Genomic DNA, 21,015 nt, shown 5'->3' on the forward strand with positions numbered 1-21,015 from the left:
TGCGATTAAGCTCCTAATCGTAGAACCATATTCACATTAAACATGTAAACACCTTAATCGCATTATTAATGACAAACACATTAACGACTGCATTTATGAGAATACTTGGGCATTTTGACCATTTTTTGTGTACGTGTCCGTTCAAGCGCCAGGAGATGTGAAAGAGGAATCAATTCTGTGTTCGCGAGCTATCTGAAACGTGCCTCTCTGTGTGTGCGGCTGTGAGTACCGAATCGAGTTCAGTTTCGCCTCTTCTTGCGCTAGAATGATAAAAATCACTTAAATGTTTAAACTGGCAAGACAAAACATGACAAACTTTCACTCTATGATAGTTAAACTTTGCAATTAATCCGCGAATCACATGCGTGCCGAACCGTGGGGCCTGGTCCGTACGGATGACAGATCAACTATGATCCGTTTAACCCCTAACTATTCACATACTGATTTTGTGTTATTTCATAGTTTTGGTGACGTTTTTGTGCGAGAACGAAAAAAGGCAAAATTCCCAGATAAAGTAGTGGGTCTACATCAGACATCAGCTACACTCACCCCCAATCTTGGCGTTGTAAGCAATGCCCACCGTGCAGTGGGAGTTGTTGGCGGACGCGGCTACTTCACCAGCGCACCTCGTGCCATGCCTGAACAGAACACATAAGATGTTAGTGTTAGTATCACACTCATACACACATTCACTAACTGCAAAATAACTAAAACTGGAGACCCTTACGCAAGCACAGGCACTGTTGCTGACCTATTACACACACTCGCTACAGAAGGAACGCAAAAGTGGACAGGAAAACGAAGAGAGAGACTGAAACAGCTGGGCTGAAACTAAACATGTGTTTCCACAGCCAGCAAAGCTAAAACACAGTGGCTAAATATTTGAGATATTGAAGGAAAACATTTGAGCGGTTCCTCTGCTTCAGACGCAACGTGGATACATTCCTGACCCAAACTAAACCCACATAAATCTAACACAAATCATCAGCAAAAAAATGCACTAAAACGTCCACTAAAGACAAAGACAGACAGATGGAGAGAGAGAGCGAGAGAGACAGAGAGAGATTCGGCTATGGAACCTCCAGCAGTGAACAGCTGCATAGAAAAACTCACGCTACCATGGTAACCACAGTCTCCAATCTAAGCAATTTTAAAAAAGAAAAGAAAAAGAAACAAAGATTGTAAAGATCCACAGCAGCACCAGATTCTGGGATGAGACCAGGGATAAACCATCCTCGCAACCATAAACATTTACAAGGTCAATAGGTCAAAAGGCCAGAGGAACTCCCAGGTGGTCTGAGTGCTTGATCCCAATGCCAATCCAATGACTCCCGACTAAAACTATTCCAATGATTATCTAATTCTGATGTAGGTCATATGTGACATTTAATAGGAAATAATCTGTAATAAAATCCCCAAAGAATGACCACTTCTCTTCAAGTCTACACTATTGTTTAAAGTGTGGGGGTCGGTAAGATTTCTAATGTTTTTGAAAAGTCGTCTCTTATGCTCATTAAGGCTGCAAAAATGGTATCAAAAATACAATACAACAGTAATTTTGTGAAATATTTTTACAATTTAAAGTAATCGTTTTCTATTTTAAAATATTTGAAAATGTAAATTTACTCATGTGATGGGTTTTCAGCTGAATTTTCAGCATTGCTCCAGTCTTCAGTCACATGATCCTTCAGAAATCATTCTGATATGCTGATTTGCTGCTCAAGAAACATTTCTGATCATCATCAATATTGAGAACAGTTCATATTTTTTTGTGGGATTCTTTTATGACTAGAAAGATCAAAAGAACAGCATTTATTTGAAACAAAAATCTTTTGTAACATTATAAATGTCTCTGTCACTTTTGATCAATTTAATGCTTCCTTGCTGAATAAAATAAATAATTTCTATATTTATAAAGAAAAACATATCCCTAACTTTTGAATGGTAGTGTATAAAGACATCAAAAAACACAATGACGTCAAAATTGGAGTTTTATGGATTTTAGACCATCTATACACTAGCATACTACTGGACACTTACAAAATCAGCATACAGTATAACATACAAAACAAAAATGTAATTCGCAGGGATGAGCAATGTATGTTGAATAAAATGTTCTCTAGAATGAAACTTCCTCTCCCTCTAAATTATAAATACCAACTGCCTGCGACTTGCAATAGGAAGTAGCAAATCATGGTTTATGACTGTAATGTAAACTAAAGGCTATTGGCAAAAAAAAAAAACTTCAATACATTCCGTCCCAACTTTATGTTTCCATCCATAGAGTCAACAATACATAATGTGTATCCTTGCATTACTTTAAAAGCCTCAATACTCAGGGGAGCCAGGTATCCAGCTATAAATGTCAACAGTTTAACTAACTTTAACTACCTTGCTTAACAAGATTATTTAAACTAGCTATGTTTCAGAGAATTTCACTTACAGAAAAAATAAATCTCTCTCAAACAGTTTTGAACAAGCAGCGTTTTAGCCACTACTAAAGCTGTGACTCTTTTATTATTATTTGTAATTAAACGTTTGAAATTTAGAGGGATTTATTAGAGCGCGCAGACAAAGCACCTTTTTATGTTTGCTAGAGATTATTAGTAAATCATCGGAGCGAATTATTCATTCATATGACTTTTTTTTACGCACAAAGAATTTATTCTATAAATGTTTCTATAGTATCACTACATCCTTATCTTCTTATTAAAAACTGCATCCACCTCGATCAAACAAATTATTTTAATGCACATTATTCAATATCCCAAAATTCACAGGAAAATACGTAGATTATTTGTTTGTTTGTTTGTTTGTTTTTTTGTTTAATGCCATGCCAGCATCTTTAGCTGTTTTCATGCTGAAAATCAAAGTTGTTCCTTAAAAATACATTTAAATTTAAATATTACAATCCAATCAAATATGTATATGGGAGAGTTTTTTCCTGATAGTAATTATGCAATATGTCGATGGAACAAGGCCATTGTTTTGCCAAGACAATAGTTGACCTGAAAAATAAAGCTGCCAAAAAGAGACACCATTTATGCCAACTACAGCAGGCCATATCTGTGGCAATGCGTGTTGCAGTAGCACTGTCATATCTGGCTATATTTTAACATGTTAAACAGCCTATAAAACGGTCACGCATTTATTTATTTTTACCATTTTGGGAGGCTAAAAGTTACATATATGTGGAATGCGTCTCAAACAACCTCCAAAAGCATTTCGGAGCGTATTTAGACCTGGTCTTTTCACAATAAGTGAGCCATCGATCAGAGTAAAAGCATAAAGTGACAAGGTGTAAACAGGCCCTTTATTAGATTAGAGAACACGGTCTTAAAGTAACAGCAGCCTCAAATACCTGCTGCCGCTTGTGCCATTAATGTTAGCCAAACAACAAAAGACCAGGAGAAAATCACTCACTGCTCTTGACAGAATAACTTGAGTAGCTTTAATAAGAATCAAAATATATTTAATTCATGCAGTGAGTGTCTATTTATTGTTTGATTACATTTGTTTATTCAATTTATTACTTGAATGCTATTATATCAACTCTATCTGGAAATAAAGTTTCTTATCTCTAATACGTTCTTATCTTTAATATTAAAGATAAAATAATTAATAAAAAGAGTGAAACGCCAAATTGTCAAAACCCTGCTACGTGACACTAAGTCTGCTAGCAGAATTCATGTCAATGAGAAAACCAGAAACACACACACACCACACCTGAACAGAACATTCCAGCATTTACAGAACCGCACAAGACACTGAAACGTTTCCTACAAAACCAAAAATGAACAAAAAACTGCTAACCGCATTATATATAATACATAAACCCATAAAGCATATAGAAAATACACTGTCACACACACGGGAAACTCCACTAGTGCTGCACATTTGACATACAGCTTAAATGTCAGACTGGGTCAATAAACTGCAGTTCCACTGAAAGTCTAGTGCAAAGCCCACGTTCATCTGTGAGATATATAAACTTGTCTTGCACTATTTACAATGCAGCCGCTCAGTTTGGAGCTCAAAAGTCCAGCGTCAGTCAGAACGACCTCCAGCGGTGAAGCTCACGGTCAAAACCCACCGCAGGGAAATAAAGACTCACATTACACAAACTATCAGCGGAGGAACCAACACAAAACATTCCAGCGCATAAAAGATCAACAGCTTGTGTAGTATTGACGCCAAACAACAGGGGAACTGAATAAACCAAAAATTAAATATGAGCAGTATATATATTTGTTTTGTATGAAGGGAGAGGGGGGCATAAAGGAAAAATATTGTTTCTACGCTCTTTTGAAAATGGTCACAACCATTATTCAGCAACAAAAACGAGACCCTCATTTTATTTCTTCTTTGAGCAAGGAAGCTCTCAAAGGCTCTAGCTTAATGAATAATAATATTTATTATAATTATTGTTGTTGTTTATATTATTATTACCTTATTTATTAAATCATTAATAATCAATTTGTTAATTGATTATTCAATAAGAAATTAGAAATTGTATTAAAAATATATATTTTTAATGATCTTATATTAAATTATTATTATTCAATAAGCCATTTTTTATTAATTAAAATATATATTTTTAAAGCTTTTATTAGATACAAACCCTATTACCTCTTATTATTATTATTGTTAATTACTACTACTACCACTAATATTATTGTTATTTATTATTCCATTGTTTATTCAATAAATAAGGGGGAAATATTATAAAAACTTTTTTTGAATGATCTGGGCAGTGTAAATGTGCAGTACACAGACGTTAACCAATCATAAAGAGTTCAGTTGCATATGTAACTCTTTAAAGCTACAGTAGCAAAAACAGCATGTTTAATTCATGCCAAGAGGTTACATAAAACTACATTTTGTTTATTAACTATGAACAGACTTTAAGGGAAAAATTTTGTGCTATGAAAGTAGAATATGCCTCATTCAAAGGAGTGAACTGCCAAATAGTTATGTTGTCTATACTTCCTGTCTGGGTGAGAACTTTTGAACTTTCTGCGCTGGAATCCTCACGGAGACAGAAGAAGCTGCTACAGGAGGTGGATGGTATTCTATACAGCGTGTCTATACATGCAGACCTAAACCTCTCCAACACACACTTCCTCCTGACAGCAGTGACGGCTTCAAACACTCCTCTCCTCCTCGGGCCACGGAAATACTTCTAATGGGGCTTCTAAAAGTGTAAATTAAGAAGAGGAATAGTTGTGCTAAACGCTCATGCATACGTGCACTCACATGCAGAGACCTCCAGATGGGGGATTGAGGAGCATTTCTGTAATACAGCATTCAGTGGTGTCTGATATAGTCAAGAGTCACTCTATTGCACATACTTAGGAATAAGTTTTACATTTCAGCACATAACTCGTCCCACACTACACACTATTTGAGTTACGGACATGAATCCTACCTCAGGTGTGATATCGCTTTCTTAAGACTATAATAAAGGGGGGGCTTGATCCTATAGACTTAGGGACATAGAGACTTGAGGGTGGACTTGGGGATAAATATTTTACCATTTACATAAAAACCTGTTTTTGTATTACAGAAATAACAATGTGATTTTTGCATTACTGTAACGTGAATTGGTGGGTGGGATATGTGCCGTTTGTTAATGAAAATGGTCCAAAAAAATGGTCCTTTATTCACATAAAATTATTATTATGGTTAGCTAAAAAAATTTAAAAAACTGAACTCAAAAGCTGAAATGTTAGATGAAAAACTAATATTGACAAATAGCTGAAATAATTTTAAGTTGAAGCACTAAAATTATTAATTGGAATAAAAAAACGAAACTAAAATTGAACAAACTAAAAGTGGAAAAAGAAAATTGTATATTAAAAATATATTAATATTAAAAACAAACGAATTAAAATGACAAAAGCACAAAACTAAATGAATCTAACCTTAAAATGAAAAAAAAAAAAAATGAAAAAGTCAAGGACTTTTCCAGGTCCAATACCCTCACATTCAAGGACTTAATGTGGGGACAAGTGAGAGCAAGGTTACATCATGTTATCTTGTAAGATACATTGTTTTCATGTGTCAAACAACTACGCAAAAAAGCTTTTATTTTTGCATTTATATTTGGCCATATGACAGTGATCTGATATTCTATTTGTCGTATTTCTGTTTTGCATAAAACTGAAGAATATTCGGTACATCCTATAACCGCACGTGAATGTTATGGCAACGTACAACACAAAGTACCTCACGCGGGAAACGCTTAACATAACGTGTAAATGCGCGTAACTAACGTAAATCAAGCAAGCTAGTATGCATAGGTCACGAAGTGTTGGCGAAATAACACATTAGCGGACCGAAGGGAATAATATGGAATTTTTTTCAGAAAACATCTTGCACAAAATAATTTCAAGCACTTTCAAGGACCTCTATCTATGTGTTTATTTTCAAAAACTTTCCAGGGCCTTGAATTTTTTAACTTTTTTTCCAGATTCACAAACTTTCAAGGATTTCAAGGACCCATTGGGAACCCTGTATAATATAGCTATAAATAAATAATACTTAAATAACACTGCACAAAACATAATTTTTCTTTTGAATTAACAGTGAAATATGACCCAGGCATGTTCTTAGAAATACACTTTGAAATATAGTGCAGGCGTCATAAACATTAATTATAGAAATTATTATGATGCTTTTTTGTCTTTTTACACAAAAAAGGCAGGCAGCTTATTCTACGGAAAAGAGCTTTGTGAACATTCTTCAAATGTTCTTCTTTGTGTTCCCAGAAAGAAGGAACAGCATAAAATTAGGAATGAGTGAGTAAATGATTGTCATTTGTGGTTGAACTACCTAGGGGTACGTTTCCAAAAAGCATCGTTAGCCTACTTATGGTCGCAAGTTCCGTCATTATCAACATGGTTCAAAGAGTTGGTGTTTCCCGAAACTATAGTTCCAATGAATATTCGCAAAGAGCATCGCAATGTTGTGTGGTTGGAACGACAGCTTTTGACCTGTGGTTAGGAGCATAGTTTCTTGTTTTTATGACATGTGATCCTTATCTGGAGCGAAATAAGCAAGCTGACATTTAGTACAATTTATATCTTCCATTTCTAATAAACATTTCATTTGCATCTTATTGGCCTGGTTCCACAGATAGGGCTTAGATTAAGCCAGGACTAGGCCTTAATTCAATTAGCACATTTAAGTAGCTTTTATAAACTCAAACAGATCAACAAAGAAGTATAAGTTATAAAAGAAGTTATTACTCCAGTAATTTGCGACAGTATGGTTATGGGAAACAGTCATGACTAGCAAGTTGAGTTCTTTAATAATGCATCGTACTATGGTATAAGGAGCGAGTTTCGTCGTTGTTCAGTGCTCTGGAGCTCCAAGCAGAAACAGCAACACCACAGAGGACTAGAGCCCAGGCCAAGCTTTCTGTCTGTACGGTCCAAAAAAGCTATAGAGCCATCTGGCACAGGCTCACACACACTGGTAGAGTGAGTGGCAGCCACAAAAACACATGGGGGTCTCCACCCACTCACCAAACACACCCATATATACATGCAAGAAACCAAATATCAACATTCACCAAACACCTCAAGATACACACTGATCTTGAGCCAACATTTCCACTCACGCACATAATCTCTCAAAGAAGGCTAATTACAAAAATCACTTTTCACCAAACAAACATGCCAAATACACTTACTTGCACACACAAGCCAAGCGCCATATTTACTCATACACCTATGAAACCCTTAGACACACAAAAAGCAAACTCCAAAAACCCACATTCACCAAACAAACTTGCCAAACACTCTTACTAGCGCACAGATCAAAAGCCAAATACCCACATTCGCACACACCACAGAGAGGACTGTACAAACAAAGCCTTTCCAGGGATTTAATGACCTGAAATGCTCAAAGTATTGAGCGTGTGCATGTGTAATGAACTTCACTCTTACTTGTTCTCATTACTGGCATCATATCGGGGCATGGGATCCATGTCATTACCGTTCACGTCATAACTGGCCTCATTATCCTACAAACAGATCAAAAGCAAATAAAAGACACATGAGAACATATCCAAATGTGGATTTGTCCATCCATTATGTTCATGCACCAGTTAGGACACACAAAACATGCTAAAACTGAACAACAAAATACATCATTTTTGGACTTTTACATGTGAATGACCTTTATAGAAACAGACTCAGCTTGTGTGCTTTTGTTTTCCTCAATGGGAAAAAATCCAAGAGTTCAGATGAGCCGAGAGAAACATTAAGTAAAATAAAAATAAAATAAAAAAGTACTTTTTTTTTAATATGGAGAAGTATCAATAAAAATCTCTCTATGGAATTAAAATGGATTGTTTACGTCAAAACCGTAACCGAGGCGTTCACGCAGAACATATTTTCAAAATTGACTTAAAAATGCTATTCACAATCCCTACAAGCAAAACTATTTTAATTTCCAAGATTATATTCTAACTGGCTGAATTAAATGAGGTCATGTGACAACAATTTAGAATGTTTTAATATGCTCTATTTCCACTTCCAACTGTTACTATTAGGAAAAAATAGCAACCACAATCCAGTATGCAGAGTATGCAATATGCAAGAATTCCATTCAGAACAGCCGAACATACACAGAGATACACTTACATAGTTCTGTATGAGATCTGGGTGGTTCCTCTCGATGCCATCATCCAGAATGGTAACCACCACATCCTTGCCCGTGTAGCCTCTCTTCCATGCGCCCACGATATTCATGTCAGACTGACAGTTATGGATGTTATCATTGCAGTGCTGCATAGACACAGATAAATGAGGACGTGAAACTTTTAATTAGGTGAGGAGTTACATAGTGTATGCTTACACTAATGTTTGGGGTCAGTAAGATTTTTTTTAAAGAAATTAATACTTTTATTCAGCAAGGATGCATCAAAGGTAACAGTAAAGACATTTATAATGTTACAAAAGATTTCTATTTGAAATAAATGCTGTTCTTTTGAAAGCATCCTGACAAAAAATGCATTACGGTCGGTTTCCACACAAAAAAAAAAGCAGCACAACGGTTTACGATATTGATAATAATAAGAAAATGTTTGTTGAGCACCAAATCAGCATATTAGAATGATTTCTGAAGGATCATCTGACACTGAAAACTGGAGTAATGATGCTGAAAATTCAGCTTTGCCATCACAGGAATAAATTACATTTTAAAATAGTCATTCTATTCTAATAGTCACATATTTTATTCATACTCAAATAGATAAGTATTTTTGATCAAATAAATGCAGCCTTGGTAAGCATAAGATCATTTATTATAAAGATAAAAAACCTCAAACTTTTTGAACTAGAGTATGGAAAGTGTTTTTGGAGGATTGCCTTCATTTAGTGCTTGCGTTTGCAAATGTAAATTAAGTATGAGGCTATTCAATATTATTATAGATTTTTTTTAAAGCACAGGGTGGATTCAAACCCACGTCTCCCACGATTTCTACAGCTCAATGTGTCTGAAGCATGCATGCATGCTAAATACAATGTCACAGCCGGAATAAAATCCTGGCTATTTTTGGAAAAGATCCCAAGCATGTGGTAAAAAGCAAACATTATTTTTAAAACATATCTTTGTAAATTACTGCATCTTTTCCTTGCGTATCTCAGACACTGTAATTACATGTGTCACATGGAACCAAATGTACACTTTCATTGTGCCTAGAGTTGGAATTAGACCCCATCCTGGAAAGTCAAGTTTATTTGCTCCCAAAGTACAACTTGCGGGTCAACAAGAGAAACCCGAGCCAAATGGATGCATTCAGGTCAAAGTATTAATGTTATCTGAGCCATATTAACCATTGACAGAGCTGTATAAAAACCCATTAGTGAACAAACGCTTAGTTCACTCTCGCCGTTTCGGTCTAAGCTATAAATACGATCGTAGACAGAAAGTGATGACAACAGATGCAATGTGTGCTACGCATCAAGGTTTCAGTAGCAGCCAAAGTGCAACCTTTTGTACATTCTGGTAAATCTGAATGGCTGTTTATCATGCAAAAAGCAAGGATTTCTTCACATTCTTTATGTGCAAACCATTGACTCTCATGAGGTGAGGAACATGACAGCTATTAAAGGGTTAGTTCACCCAAAAATTCTGTCATTAATTACTCACACCCTCATGTGAATGAAACTCATTGATTCTTGCGGAAGCTCAAACGTGCTGTGTAACACGAGAATGAACCTCATTGGTTCTTGCATAAACTCAAACGTGCTGTGTAACACGAGAATGAACCTCATTGGTTCTTGCATAAACTCAAACGTGCTGTGTAACACGAGAATGAACCTCATTGGTTCTTGCGGAAGCTCAAACGTGCTGCGTAACACGAGAATGAACCTCATTGGTTCTTGCATAAACTCAAACGTGCTGCGTAACACGAGAATGAACCTCATTGGTTCTTGCTGAAGCTCAAACATGCTGCATAAGACTCGAGAATGAACCTCATTGGTTCTTGCGGAAGCTCAAACGTGCTGCATAACACGAGAATTAACCTCATTGGTTCTTGAGGAAGCTCAAACGGGCTGCGTAACACGAGAATGAACCTCATTGGTTCTTGGGGAGGCTCAAACCTGCTGCATAACACGAGAATGAACCTCATTGGTTCTTGCTAAAGCTCAAACGTGCTGCGTAACACGAGAATGAACCTCATTGGTTCTTGCTGAAGCTCAAACGTGCTGCATAACACGAGAATGAACCTCATTGGTTCTTGCTGAAGCTCAAACATGCTGCATAAGACTCGAGAATGAACCTCATTGGTTCTTGCTGAAGCTCAAACGTGCTGCGTAACACGAGAATGAACCTCATTGGTTCTTGAGGAAGCTTAAAAACGTGATGTGTAACACGAGAATGAACCTCATTGGTTCTTGCTGAAGCTCAAACCTGCTGCATAACACGAGAATGAACCTCATTGGTTCTTGCTAAAGCTCAAACGTGCTGCGTAACACGAGAATGAACCTCATTGGTTCTTGAGGAAGCTCAAACGTGATGTGTAACACGAGAATGAACCTCATTGGTTCTTGAGGAAGCTCAAACGTGCTGCGTAACACGAGAATGAACCTCATTGGTTCTTGCTGAAGCTCAAACCTGCTGCATAACACGAGAATGAACCTCATTGGTTCTTGAGTAAGCTCAAACGTGCTGCGTAACACGAGAATGAACCTCATTGGTTCTTGAGGAAGCTCAAACGTGCTGTGTAACACGAGAATGAACCTCATTGGTTCTTGCATAAACTCAAACGTGCTGCGTAACACGAGAATGAACCTCATTGGTTCTTGAGGAAGCTCAAACGTGATGTGTAACACGAGAATGAACCTCATTGGTTCTTGAGGAAGCTCAAACCTGCTGTATAACACGAGAATGAACCTCATTGGTTCTTGCTAAAGCTCAAACGTGCTGCGTAACACGAGAATGAACCTCATTGGTTCTTGAGGAAGCTCAAACGTGATGTGTAACACGAGAATGAACCTCATTGGTTCTTGAGGAAGCTCAAACGTGCTGCGTAACACGAGAATGAACCTCATTGGTTCTTGCTGAAGCTCAAACCTGCTGCATAACACGAGAATGAACCTCATTGGTTCTTGAGGAAGCTCAAACGTGCTGCGTAACACGAGAATGAACCTCATTGGTTCTTGAGGAAGCTCAAACGTGCTGTGTAACACGAGAATGAACCTCATTGGTTCTTGCATAAACTCAAACGTGCTGCGTAACACGAGAATGAACCTCATTGGTTCTTGAGGAAGCTCAAACGTGATGTGTAACACGAGAATGAACCTCATTGGTTCTTGAGGAAGCTCAAACCTGCTGTATAACACGAGAATGAACCTCATTGGTTCTTGCTAAAGCTCAAACGTGCTGCGTAACACGAGAATGAACCTCATTGGTTCTTGAGGAAGCTCAAACGTGATGTGTAACACGAGAATGAACCTCTTTGGTTCTTGCATAAACTCAAACGTGCTGCGTAACACGAGAATGAACCTCATTGGTTCTTGCTAAAGCTCAAACGTGCTGCGTAACACGAGAATGAACCTCATTGGTTCTTGAGGAAGCTCAAACGTGATGTGTAACACGAGAATGAACCTCATTGGTTCTTGAGGAAGCTCAAACGTGCTGCGTAACACGAGAATGAACCTCATTGGTTCTTGCTGAAGCTCAAACCTGCTGCATAACACGAGAATGAACCTCATTGGTTCTTGCTAAAGCTCAAACGTGCTGCGTAACACGAGAATGAACCTCATTGGTTCTTGAGGAAGCTCAAACGTGCTGTGTAACACGAGAATGAACCTCATTGGTTCTTGCATAAACTCAAACGTGCTGCGTAACACGAGAATGAACCTCATTGGTTCTTGCTGAAGCTCAAACCTGCTGCATAACACGAGAATGAACCTCATTGGTTCTTGCTAAAGCTCAAACGTGCTGCGTAACACGAGAATGAACCTCATTGGTTCTTGAGGAAGCTCAAACGTGATGTGTAACACGAGAATGAACCTCATTGGTTCTTGAGGAAGCTCAAACGTGCTGCGTAACACGAGAATGAACCTCATTGGTTCTTGCTGAAGCTCAAACCTGCTGTATAACACGAGAATGAACCTCATTGGTTCTTGCTAAAGCTCAAACGTGCTGCGTAACACGAGAATGAACCTCATTGGTTCTTGAGGAAGCTCAAACGTGCTGTGTAACACGAGAATGAACCTCATTGGTTCTTGCATAAACTCAAACGTGCTGCGTAACACGAGAATGAACCTCATTGGTTCTTGAGGAAGCTCAAACGTGATGTGTAACACGAGAATGAACCTCATTGGTTCTTGAGGAAGCTCAAACGTGCTGCGTAACACGAGAATGAACCTCATTGGTTCTTGCTGAAGCTCAAACCTGCTGCATAACACGAGAATGAACCTCATTGGTTCTTGCTAAAGCTCAAACGTGCTGCGTAACACGAGAATGAACCTCATTGGTTCTTGAGGAAGCTCAAACGTGCTGTGTAACACGAGAATGAACCTCATTGGTTCTTGCATAAACTCAAACGTGCTGCGTAACACGAGAATGAACCTCTTTGGTTCTTGCATAAACTCAAACGTGCTGCGTAACACGAGAATGAACCTCATTGGTTCTTGCTGAAGCTCAAACCTGCTGCATAACACGAGAATGAACCTCATTGGTTCTTGCTAAAGCTCAAACGTGCTGCGTAACACGAGAATGAACCTCATTGGTTCTTGAGGAAGCTCAAACGTGCTGTGTAACACGAGAATGAACCTCATTGGTTCTTGCATAAACTCAAACGTGCTGCGTAACACGAGAATGAACCTCTTTGGTTCTTGCATAAACTCAAACGTGCTGCGTAACACGAGAATGAACCTCTTTGGTTCTTGCATAAACTCAAACGTGCTGTGTAACACGAGAATGAACCTCTTTGGTTCTTGCATAAACTCAAACGTGCTGCGTAACACGAGAATGAACCTCATTGGTTCTTGCTAAAGCTCAAACGTGCTGCGTAACACGAGAATGAACCTCATTGGTTCTTGAGGAAGCTCAAACGTGCTGTGTAACACGAGAATGAACCTCATTGGTTCTTGCATAAACTCAAACGTGCTGCGTAACACGAGAATGAACCTCATTGGTTCTTGCTGAAGCTCAAACCTGCTGCATAACACGAGAATGAACCTCATTGGTTCTTGCTAAAGCTCAAACGTGCTGCGTAACACGAGAATGAACCTCATTGGTTCTTGAGGAAGCTCAAACGTGATGTGTAACACGAGAATGAACCTCATTGGTTCTTGAGGAAGCTCAAACGTGCTGCGTAACACGAGAATGAACCTCATTGGTTCTTGCTGAAGCTCAAACCTGCTGTATAACACGAGAATGAACCTCATTGGTTCTTGCTAAAGCTCAAACGTGCTGCGTAACACGAGAATGAACCTCATTGGTTCTTGAGGAAGCTCAAACGTGCTGTGTAACACGAGAATGAACCTCATTGGTTCTTGCATAAACTCAAACGTGCTGCGTAACACGAGAATGAACCTCATTGGTTCTTGAGGAAGCTCAAACGTGATGTGTAACACGAGAATGAACCTCATTGGTTCTTGAGGAAGCTCAAACGTGCTGCGTAACACGAGAATGAACCTCATTGGTTCTTGCTGAAGCTCAAACCTGCTGCATAACACGAGAATGAACCTCATTGGTTCTTGAGGAAGCTCAAACGTGCTGTGTAACACGAGAATGAACCTCATTGGTTCTTGCATAAACTCAAACGTGCTGCGTAACACGAGAATGAACCTCTTTGGTTCTTGCATAAACTCAAACGTGCTGCGTAACACGAGAATGAACCTCATTGGTTCTTGCTGAAGCTCAAACCTGCTGCATAACACGAGAATGAACCTCATTGGTTCTTGCTAAAGCTCAAACGTGCTGCGTAACACGAGAATGAACCTCATTGGTTCTTGAGGAAGCTCAAACGTGCTGTGTAACACGAGAATGAACCTCATTGGTTCTTGCATAAACTCAAACGTGCTGCGTAACACGAGAATGAACCTCTTTGGTTCTTGCATAAACTCAAACGTGCTGCGTAACACGAGAATGAACCTCTTTGGTTCTTGCATAAACTCAAACGTGCTGTGTAACACGAGAATGAACCTCTTTGGTTCTTGCATAAACTCAAACGTGCTGCGTAACACGAGAATGAACCTCATTGGTTCTTGCTAAAGCTCAAACGTGCTGCGTAACACGAGAATGAACCTCATTGGTTCTTGAGGAAGCTCAAACGTGCTGTGTAACACGAGAATGAACCTCATTGGTTCTTGCATAAACTCAAACGTGCTGCGTAACACGAGAATGAACCTCTTTGGTTCTTGCATAAACTCAAACGTGCTGCGTAACACGAGAATGAACCTCATTGGTTCTTGCTAAAGCTCAAACGTGCTGCGTAACACGAGAATGAACCTCATTGGTTCTTGAGGAAGCTCAAACGTGATGTGTAACACGAGAATGAACCTCATTGGTTCTTGAGGAAGCTCAAACGTGCTGCGTAACACGAGAATGAACCTCATTGGTTCTTGCTGAAACTCAAACCTGCTGCATAACACGAGAATGAACCTCATTGGTTCTTGCTAAAGCTCAAACGTGCTGCGTAACACGAGAATGAACCTCATTGGTTCTTGAGGAAGCTCAAACGTGCTGTGTAACACGAGAATGAACCTCATTGGTTCTTGCATAAACTCAAACGTGCTGCGTAACACGAGAATGAACCTCATTGGTTCTTGCTGAAGCTCAAACGTGCTGCGTAACACGAGAATGAACCTCATTGGTTCTTGCTGAAGCTCAAACGTGCTGCGTAACACGAGAATGAACCTCATTGGTTCTTGAGGAAGCTCAAACATGCTGCGTAACACGAGAATGAACCTTTTTGGTTCTCGCACGATAAGCAAACATGCTTAAGCTTCCATTTACCACAACTGATGTGTGAGTTGATGAATGTTTATATGTGAATACAAGCCTAAATTCAATCTGTTCATCATATAAAGCGATCGATTGAAAAATGTTGGACTAAACCACTCAATTAATTTGGACTAGTTTTACAATCTCTTTATGAACTTTTTTGAAGCCAAAATGATAGTTGCGTAGCTGTCAACAGAGGGACAGAAAGCTCTCAGATTTCATCAAAAAGATCTTCATTTGTGTTCCAAAAAAGAACGAAAGTCTTTTTTGGGTGAACTATCCCTTTAAAACAAGAGCCTGTTTATACAATTACCTCACAGAAATTGTCTCAGCTAGAAGTTATGTCAGAGCTTACACTGAAAAGTTCAATGTATCTCTCTGGGTGGTTTTCACATGTAGAAACTCGGCTAATCTGGTGTGACAGGCATCGTATCCTTTGAACGTTCAAACTGACAAATTAGTTTTAGTTAAAAACACCAAAGGTTTAATACCTGCCATTACGATTTAGCTAAAAGACGTCTTCAGCAACCGAAGATTGGCTTGGTTTGGCACTTACCTAAACACAACATTGTCTTTAATGAAAGCATTCGCAACACATTTGAATTCTGTAATGGGCAGTATTGCGGACTTCAACAGAATATTCAGCAGCAAATAACATAGGACGTGACTTGAATTTAGCCCGTCAGGATTTTAAGTTAGTCTATGCTTTGACTGGACAATAATATCATAATATAATAGTCTTCATCCCAAAGTTTCGTACTCAAAGAGTTTTACCTTGCTGCTATTAGAAGGAATCGTATTGTGAAATAAACTTCACAAATAAATTGCACAGAATAAAATCCCCTGTCCCTGTGCCTTTTCTTACATCAGCAGAAAAGAAAAGTTGTTTCTAAGGCAAAAAAAAAAAAGTACATACATTTTAATGAATAACAACATTTTTCCTTTTAGAATGAGATATGCTTGATGAATCATTCACTGTAAGACCTTGGTTAAGCACTTGACTTGAACAGCTCTATAGTGCCACAATTTTTTGCAGTAGACTGGGAAATGATACAAACCATGACAATGATCAAGATCTCGCCAGTCTTTTTCAACCTTACCAATTCACAAGAACTATTTACAACATGTTGAGAATACTCACTATGTACCACATACTGCTCCATTTAGCATCATTGAAGTAAATCGAGTTGGACTGGACCATACTGGATTGTACAGGACCAGGATATGAGGGTTTATAATCTCGCTTTATTCTCCTCTTCACGACCTGCTGTTGCACCCATTCCACCTGAGAAAGAATGGGAAGAAATCCTTTAGGAACTGACAAACACCAACTTCTTTTCACAACATCCCCTCTCTGTAACAGTCTTCTGATTCAATGAAAGACACTGGAATACAATAATGAGAAACATCCTATATAGTAACAGTGTTGTTGATTTTTTGCCATTAAAGTAATGAGAATTTTTTAGGCAAATAGGCTTACTTATGAAGAAAATGTCACAAAGCAAAAATTCTTAATAATGTAAAGTACCAACATTCTTCAAGCATTAAAAGCATATCTTAATTGTTCCTTTCGATATCGAGGTGAAATTTGACCTTCTTTTGAAATATGACCATTTTTTGTTTTTCAAAAACGAATATTTTCTCAACTTTTATATCTTTTCAAACCTTGTACGATTTTTCTCACCTCTGCTGAATAAAAAAAATAAACTTATTGCAAACAGGTATGAGACAAAAATGTGACCCTGGATCACAAAACCAGTCACAAGAAGCACAGGTATATTTGTGGCAATAGCCAACAATACATTGTATGGGTCAAAATGATCCATTTTTCTTTTCTGCCAAAAATAATTCGGATATTAAGTAAAGATCATGTTCCATGAAGATATTTTGTAAATTTCCTACCGTAAATATATAAAACATTTATTTGTGTGAGTGAATGCAGCACAATCGCGAAAACTTTGAAGGCGATTTTCTCAATATTTCGCTTTTTTTGCACCCTCAAGATTCCAGATTTTTTTTTTAAATTGACCCATGTGACTGGTTTTGTGGTCCAGGGTCACAAATGTTTGTTTTTTTTAAATCAGTGATGTCAAACCTGAAGAGACATGTCTTCTCTTGACACACCATATTTCAATGAATACACAAATGTGAATGAGATTTGAAATCTACAAGGCAGAATTTTTTTTGTCTTTTTGCAATTTTTGGAGATTGGTCCATTCTTGAACCCCTGGTCACAATTCACTTTCACTGTATGGAAAAGAGCTGCATGAACAAATGGCTAGGTATCTCCTTTTCTGTTCCACAAAAGAAAGACAATAAAATGTGTTTTGAACAACACTGTGTTCAAAAACAGATTACAGAATGTACATTTTTGGATAAAACACAATACAAAACAACAGTGAGGTTTGCAATGTGTTAAACCAACTCTCCTTTTTAAGATTACTGACGAATACACTAAGCGTTGTTTATGAGCGGAACGGAACCATTTAGTCGCTTTGCATTGTTGAGCAACAGTTGTTTGGAATACACTGAGTTCTAGTCATAGATGAGCAAGATCAGGAGTCCATATAGACCATAGAACACACAGGTGTGGGGTTGTCATAGTGACAGTCTGACCTTTGGCTCCATGGAGATGAAGCTGTGTGAGCCTCTGCTGAAAAGCGTCGACCTTTTTATCGTCCGGCTGTGGAAAAAATGGTAGTAGTCCTTCAGATCACCAATCTACAGGGACAACACAAAACTGCCATTTAGTCCATAGCAAATAAAGAAGCATGACATATTAACTACAATATACCACCACATCAGAAAATATCAGGTTGCGAAGCAAGAACCCAAACACGCTGCTACTTAGTAACTAAAAAGAGCAAATCGGGGCAGGTACATCTAATATGTAACAATATCGGTATGAATAAAAGGCAAGAGCTACAGCAATATTCACCACAGACATGTTGAAACTGGCTTATGTCATTAAATATTTAGAATGTCATTGACTGGAAGATTGGTTACTCAAGAGGCTGTATCACTTTCCACTGAACAGATTCATTTGACAAGTGCAAAAACACCAGGCAACCATGACACATTCTCCACAGACTACTGTACTCTATAGGGATACATAAGTCTGCCATAAAAAAAACAATGAGTCTTGATTCCAATGATAAGCCTTGCCAGTTTACAGTCAGTCAAACGGGCTTATAAAGCAATTGCTTTAAAATTAACTTGATGTAGGGAAAACTTCTGAGTTCATAAATAGCATCTTTCTTTTATTTCACAAACACATAGGCTACAACTGGCTCCTAAGGCAATCTCACATTCCAGGATCCTATAGCAGATTCCCACAGGAGGGCATGATGAGTCTGATGAGTTGCAAAGTTCAGGAGTGTTTAAGTAGTTTCATAAGTAGTTACTTTGGATGTGACAACCAGTTGAGGAAGGAACTCTTAGCTGGCACAACAACAAGCACTGATGAACGATAAGATAGCACATTGTGAAATCAGAGATTGAACGCGGTTGCTGTGAAATCTCTAGATACATGGCAGATCCGAGATCTGGCATACGGGCTTGTTGCAGTAAAGAGCAAAGTTTAAGACGCCACCATAAACTTGCATTAACCTATTATTTATTTAAATGCACCAGCCATTTATTTTTTACCATCAAAGTACTAACTGGATAACAAAACATATTATTAAACTAAATTGTTATGAAGACTTTTTCTTGCTTCCCGGAAAGAAGATGAAGCTGGATTGAGGCCAAGGCATTTTATGCCACATAATGCAGTTCTTGACTTCAACTAAACTTGGCTTGACAAATTAAAAACCAGACCTGCCTGTAAACAGCTGCATAATGTATAAATTTAGCTACCACGTATTTCACTATTAAGACATTTGAAACGTTAAAGGTGTAACACTTTTAGCCTTTGTAACATTTTGAGCATGTTACAGTCAATGTTACATGTCATGAATCCTGCTGAAGCTGCATGTCATGCATGGCTTGAGTTCCTAACTTATTGTTTTAAAATGCAGAAGTACACCTAAAAATGATTTTTTAAATAGTAGACAGATACAAGATAGTAGATCCAAGCAGTAAAGTTTCAAAAACACCTGTTGTTATTGGGAGTCAGTCAGTAGAGACCTGTTTGTTCACTGGATTTTACTCTGAGAACTGGGTATTATTGTTGGGCTAAAAATTAGTCTCCATGCACATCCATGAAGATTAAAATCTATAAAACATAAATTCAGCTTTCTCAACTATCACAACACAACATGTAAAACTCTGTGAAACTTGTGTAAAGGCTTCCAGCCTTGACGTTTGAACTTCAATCAAAGCGATAAGACACTTGAACTGATGGGAAACAGCATTGGACAGCAAATGCGGTCAAATAACACACGTGAGATGCTTCAAAACATCTTTGTGCAGGACACACGTACCTGGCCCAGGTTTCTATACCCATATTTATTGGCGATATGCTCTGCTTGCTCAGGTCCGCCGGCTATCCGAACAGCCCAGTGGTTGGTGTAAATCCGAGCTTTGCACGGAGAAGACGAGAAAAAAACCAAGCACAGCGAAACCAGGACGCACGGGAGGCTGTTCAAAACCATCTTTCGCCCTCTCTCTCTCGCCTCGACTCTCCCCAGCACCCCCGGTTCAGGAAAACAACCAAACTTCGTCTCGCCGTTCAGTGGGGATTCTCATAGAAGTGTCGCTTGAGCTCCACATATACTCAACAGAGGGTGAGCGCAGGATTTAAACTGGATTCAAGCCTCCGAACGCTTCAGCCTGCAGCGCATCGGCCGCACACACTCCGACGCCACGGAGAGAGAGAGAGACAAGAGTCTGTTTGCACAGCTTTGGCTTGATTTGTTCTCTCTAGACAGTGCCGTTACTTCTGCCTTTTTTTGTAAAGTGGAGATATGGTTCTAGCGCCTCCCTCAAATAACTACAGAGAGAGTCGGGAGAGTACGGACAACGAGCCGTGTGGGGTTATTACCGGGGCTCCGCAGGGTCTTAAAGACACACCGTGTTCCATCAACCCAGATCCGGTTGCGTTGTGACATTTATTCCCAGATGATTACAAATTATACTGTTTTGGTTTTTCTGTATAGTTATGGCCAGAAATGTAGTTTTATGACAAGTATTACATTTATTAGTTTGTTCCAGTCTTCAAATTTGATTGGCCATGGACTGGGGTGCTTAAATTTAATATAACAGCACTGAGTTGACTGTCACTATTGATTCACAAATTCTGCGTCCCAATTCAGAGGCTGCATCCTTCGATGGGCACATTTGAAGGCCAATTGCGTCACCGAGGCACGACAAACCCTGATAGCACTTAAATCTCAGAGATGTCTAATTGATGTGCATGTTCACATCTGCAAGACGTAGCCTATTTTTTAGAGTGTTTGCTCATCTGCAATATGTCTCAAGGACGTTTCCTGTCAGGCGTTAAATAGACATAGAATAGAAATCGCCTTCCAACCAAAATTGGCCTGTTTCCCAATTCAAAGGCCCAATTCGAACCGCTTTAAAGTTTGTTTGTTTTTTTCA

At 38.5% G+C, this 21,015-nt stretch overlaps 1 protein-coding gene across 3 annotated transcripts in view; it reads right to left on the reverse strand.

Annotated features, from left to right (window-relative positions):
* pcsk5b (proprotein convertase subtilisin/kexin type 5b) overlaps positions 1-20,435 on the reverse strand; it is a 77,318-nt gene extending 56,883 nt beyond the window's left edge. Inside the window, exons 1-6 of one of the 3 annotated variants that reach the window (XM_056246691.1) lie at positions 19,899-20,435; positions 18,091-18,195; positions 16,616-16,759; positions 8,652-8,795; positions 7,953-8,029; positions 550-638 (exon numbers count right to left, since the gene is read on the reverse strand). In XM_056246691.1, coding sequence (XP_056102666.1) covers positions 550-638; positions 7,953-8,029; positions 8,652-8,795; positions 16,616-16,759; positions 18,091-18,195; positions 19,899-20,069 — 730 coding nt within the window. In that variant the 5' untranslated portion in view covers positions 20,070-20,435. The remainder of the gene's footprint in view (positions 1-549; positions 639-7,952; positions 8,030-8,651; positions 8,796-16,615; positions 16,760-18,090; positions 18,196-19,898) is intronic. The other 2 variants (XM_056246693.1, XM_056246692.1) reach the window with 2 other exon arrangements.
* Positions 20,436-21,015: the final 580 nt, after the last annotated feature.

This window comes from Rhinichthys klamathensis, unplaced genomic scaffold, assembly GCF_029890125.1.
Source record: "Rhinichthys klamathensis goyatoka isolate OS25496 unplaced genomic scaffold, OSU_Roscu_1.1 h1tg000040l_1, whole genome shotgun sequence".
Lineage (NCBI taxonomy): Eukaryota > Metazoa > Chordata > Actinopteri > Cypriniformes > Leuciscidae > Rhinichthys > Rhinichthys klamathensis.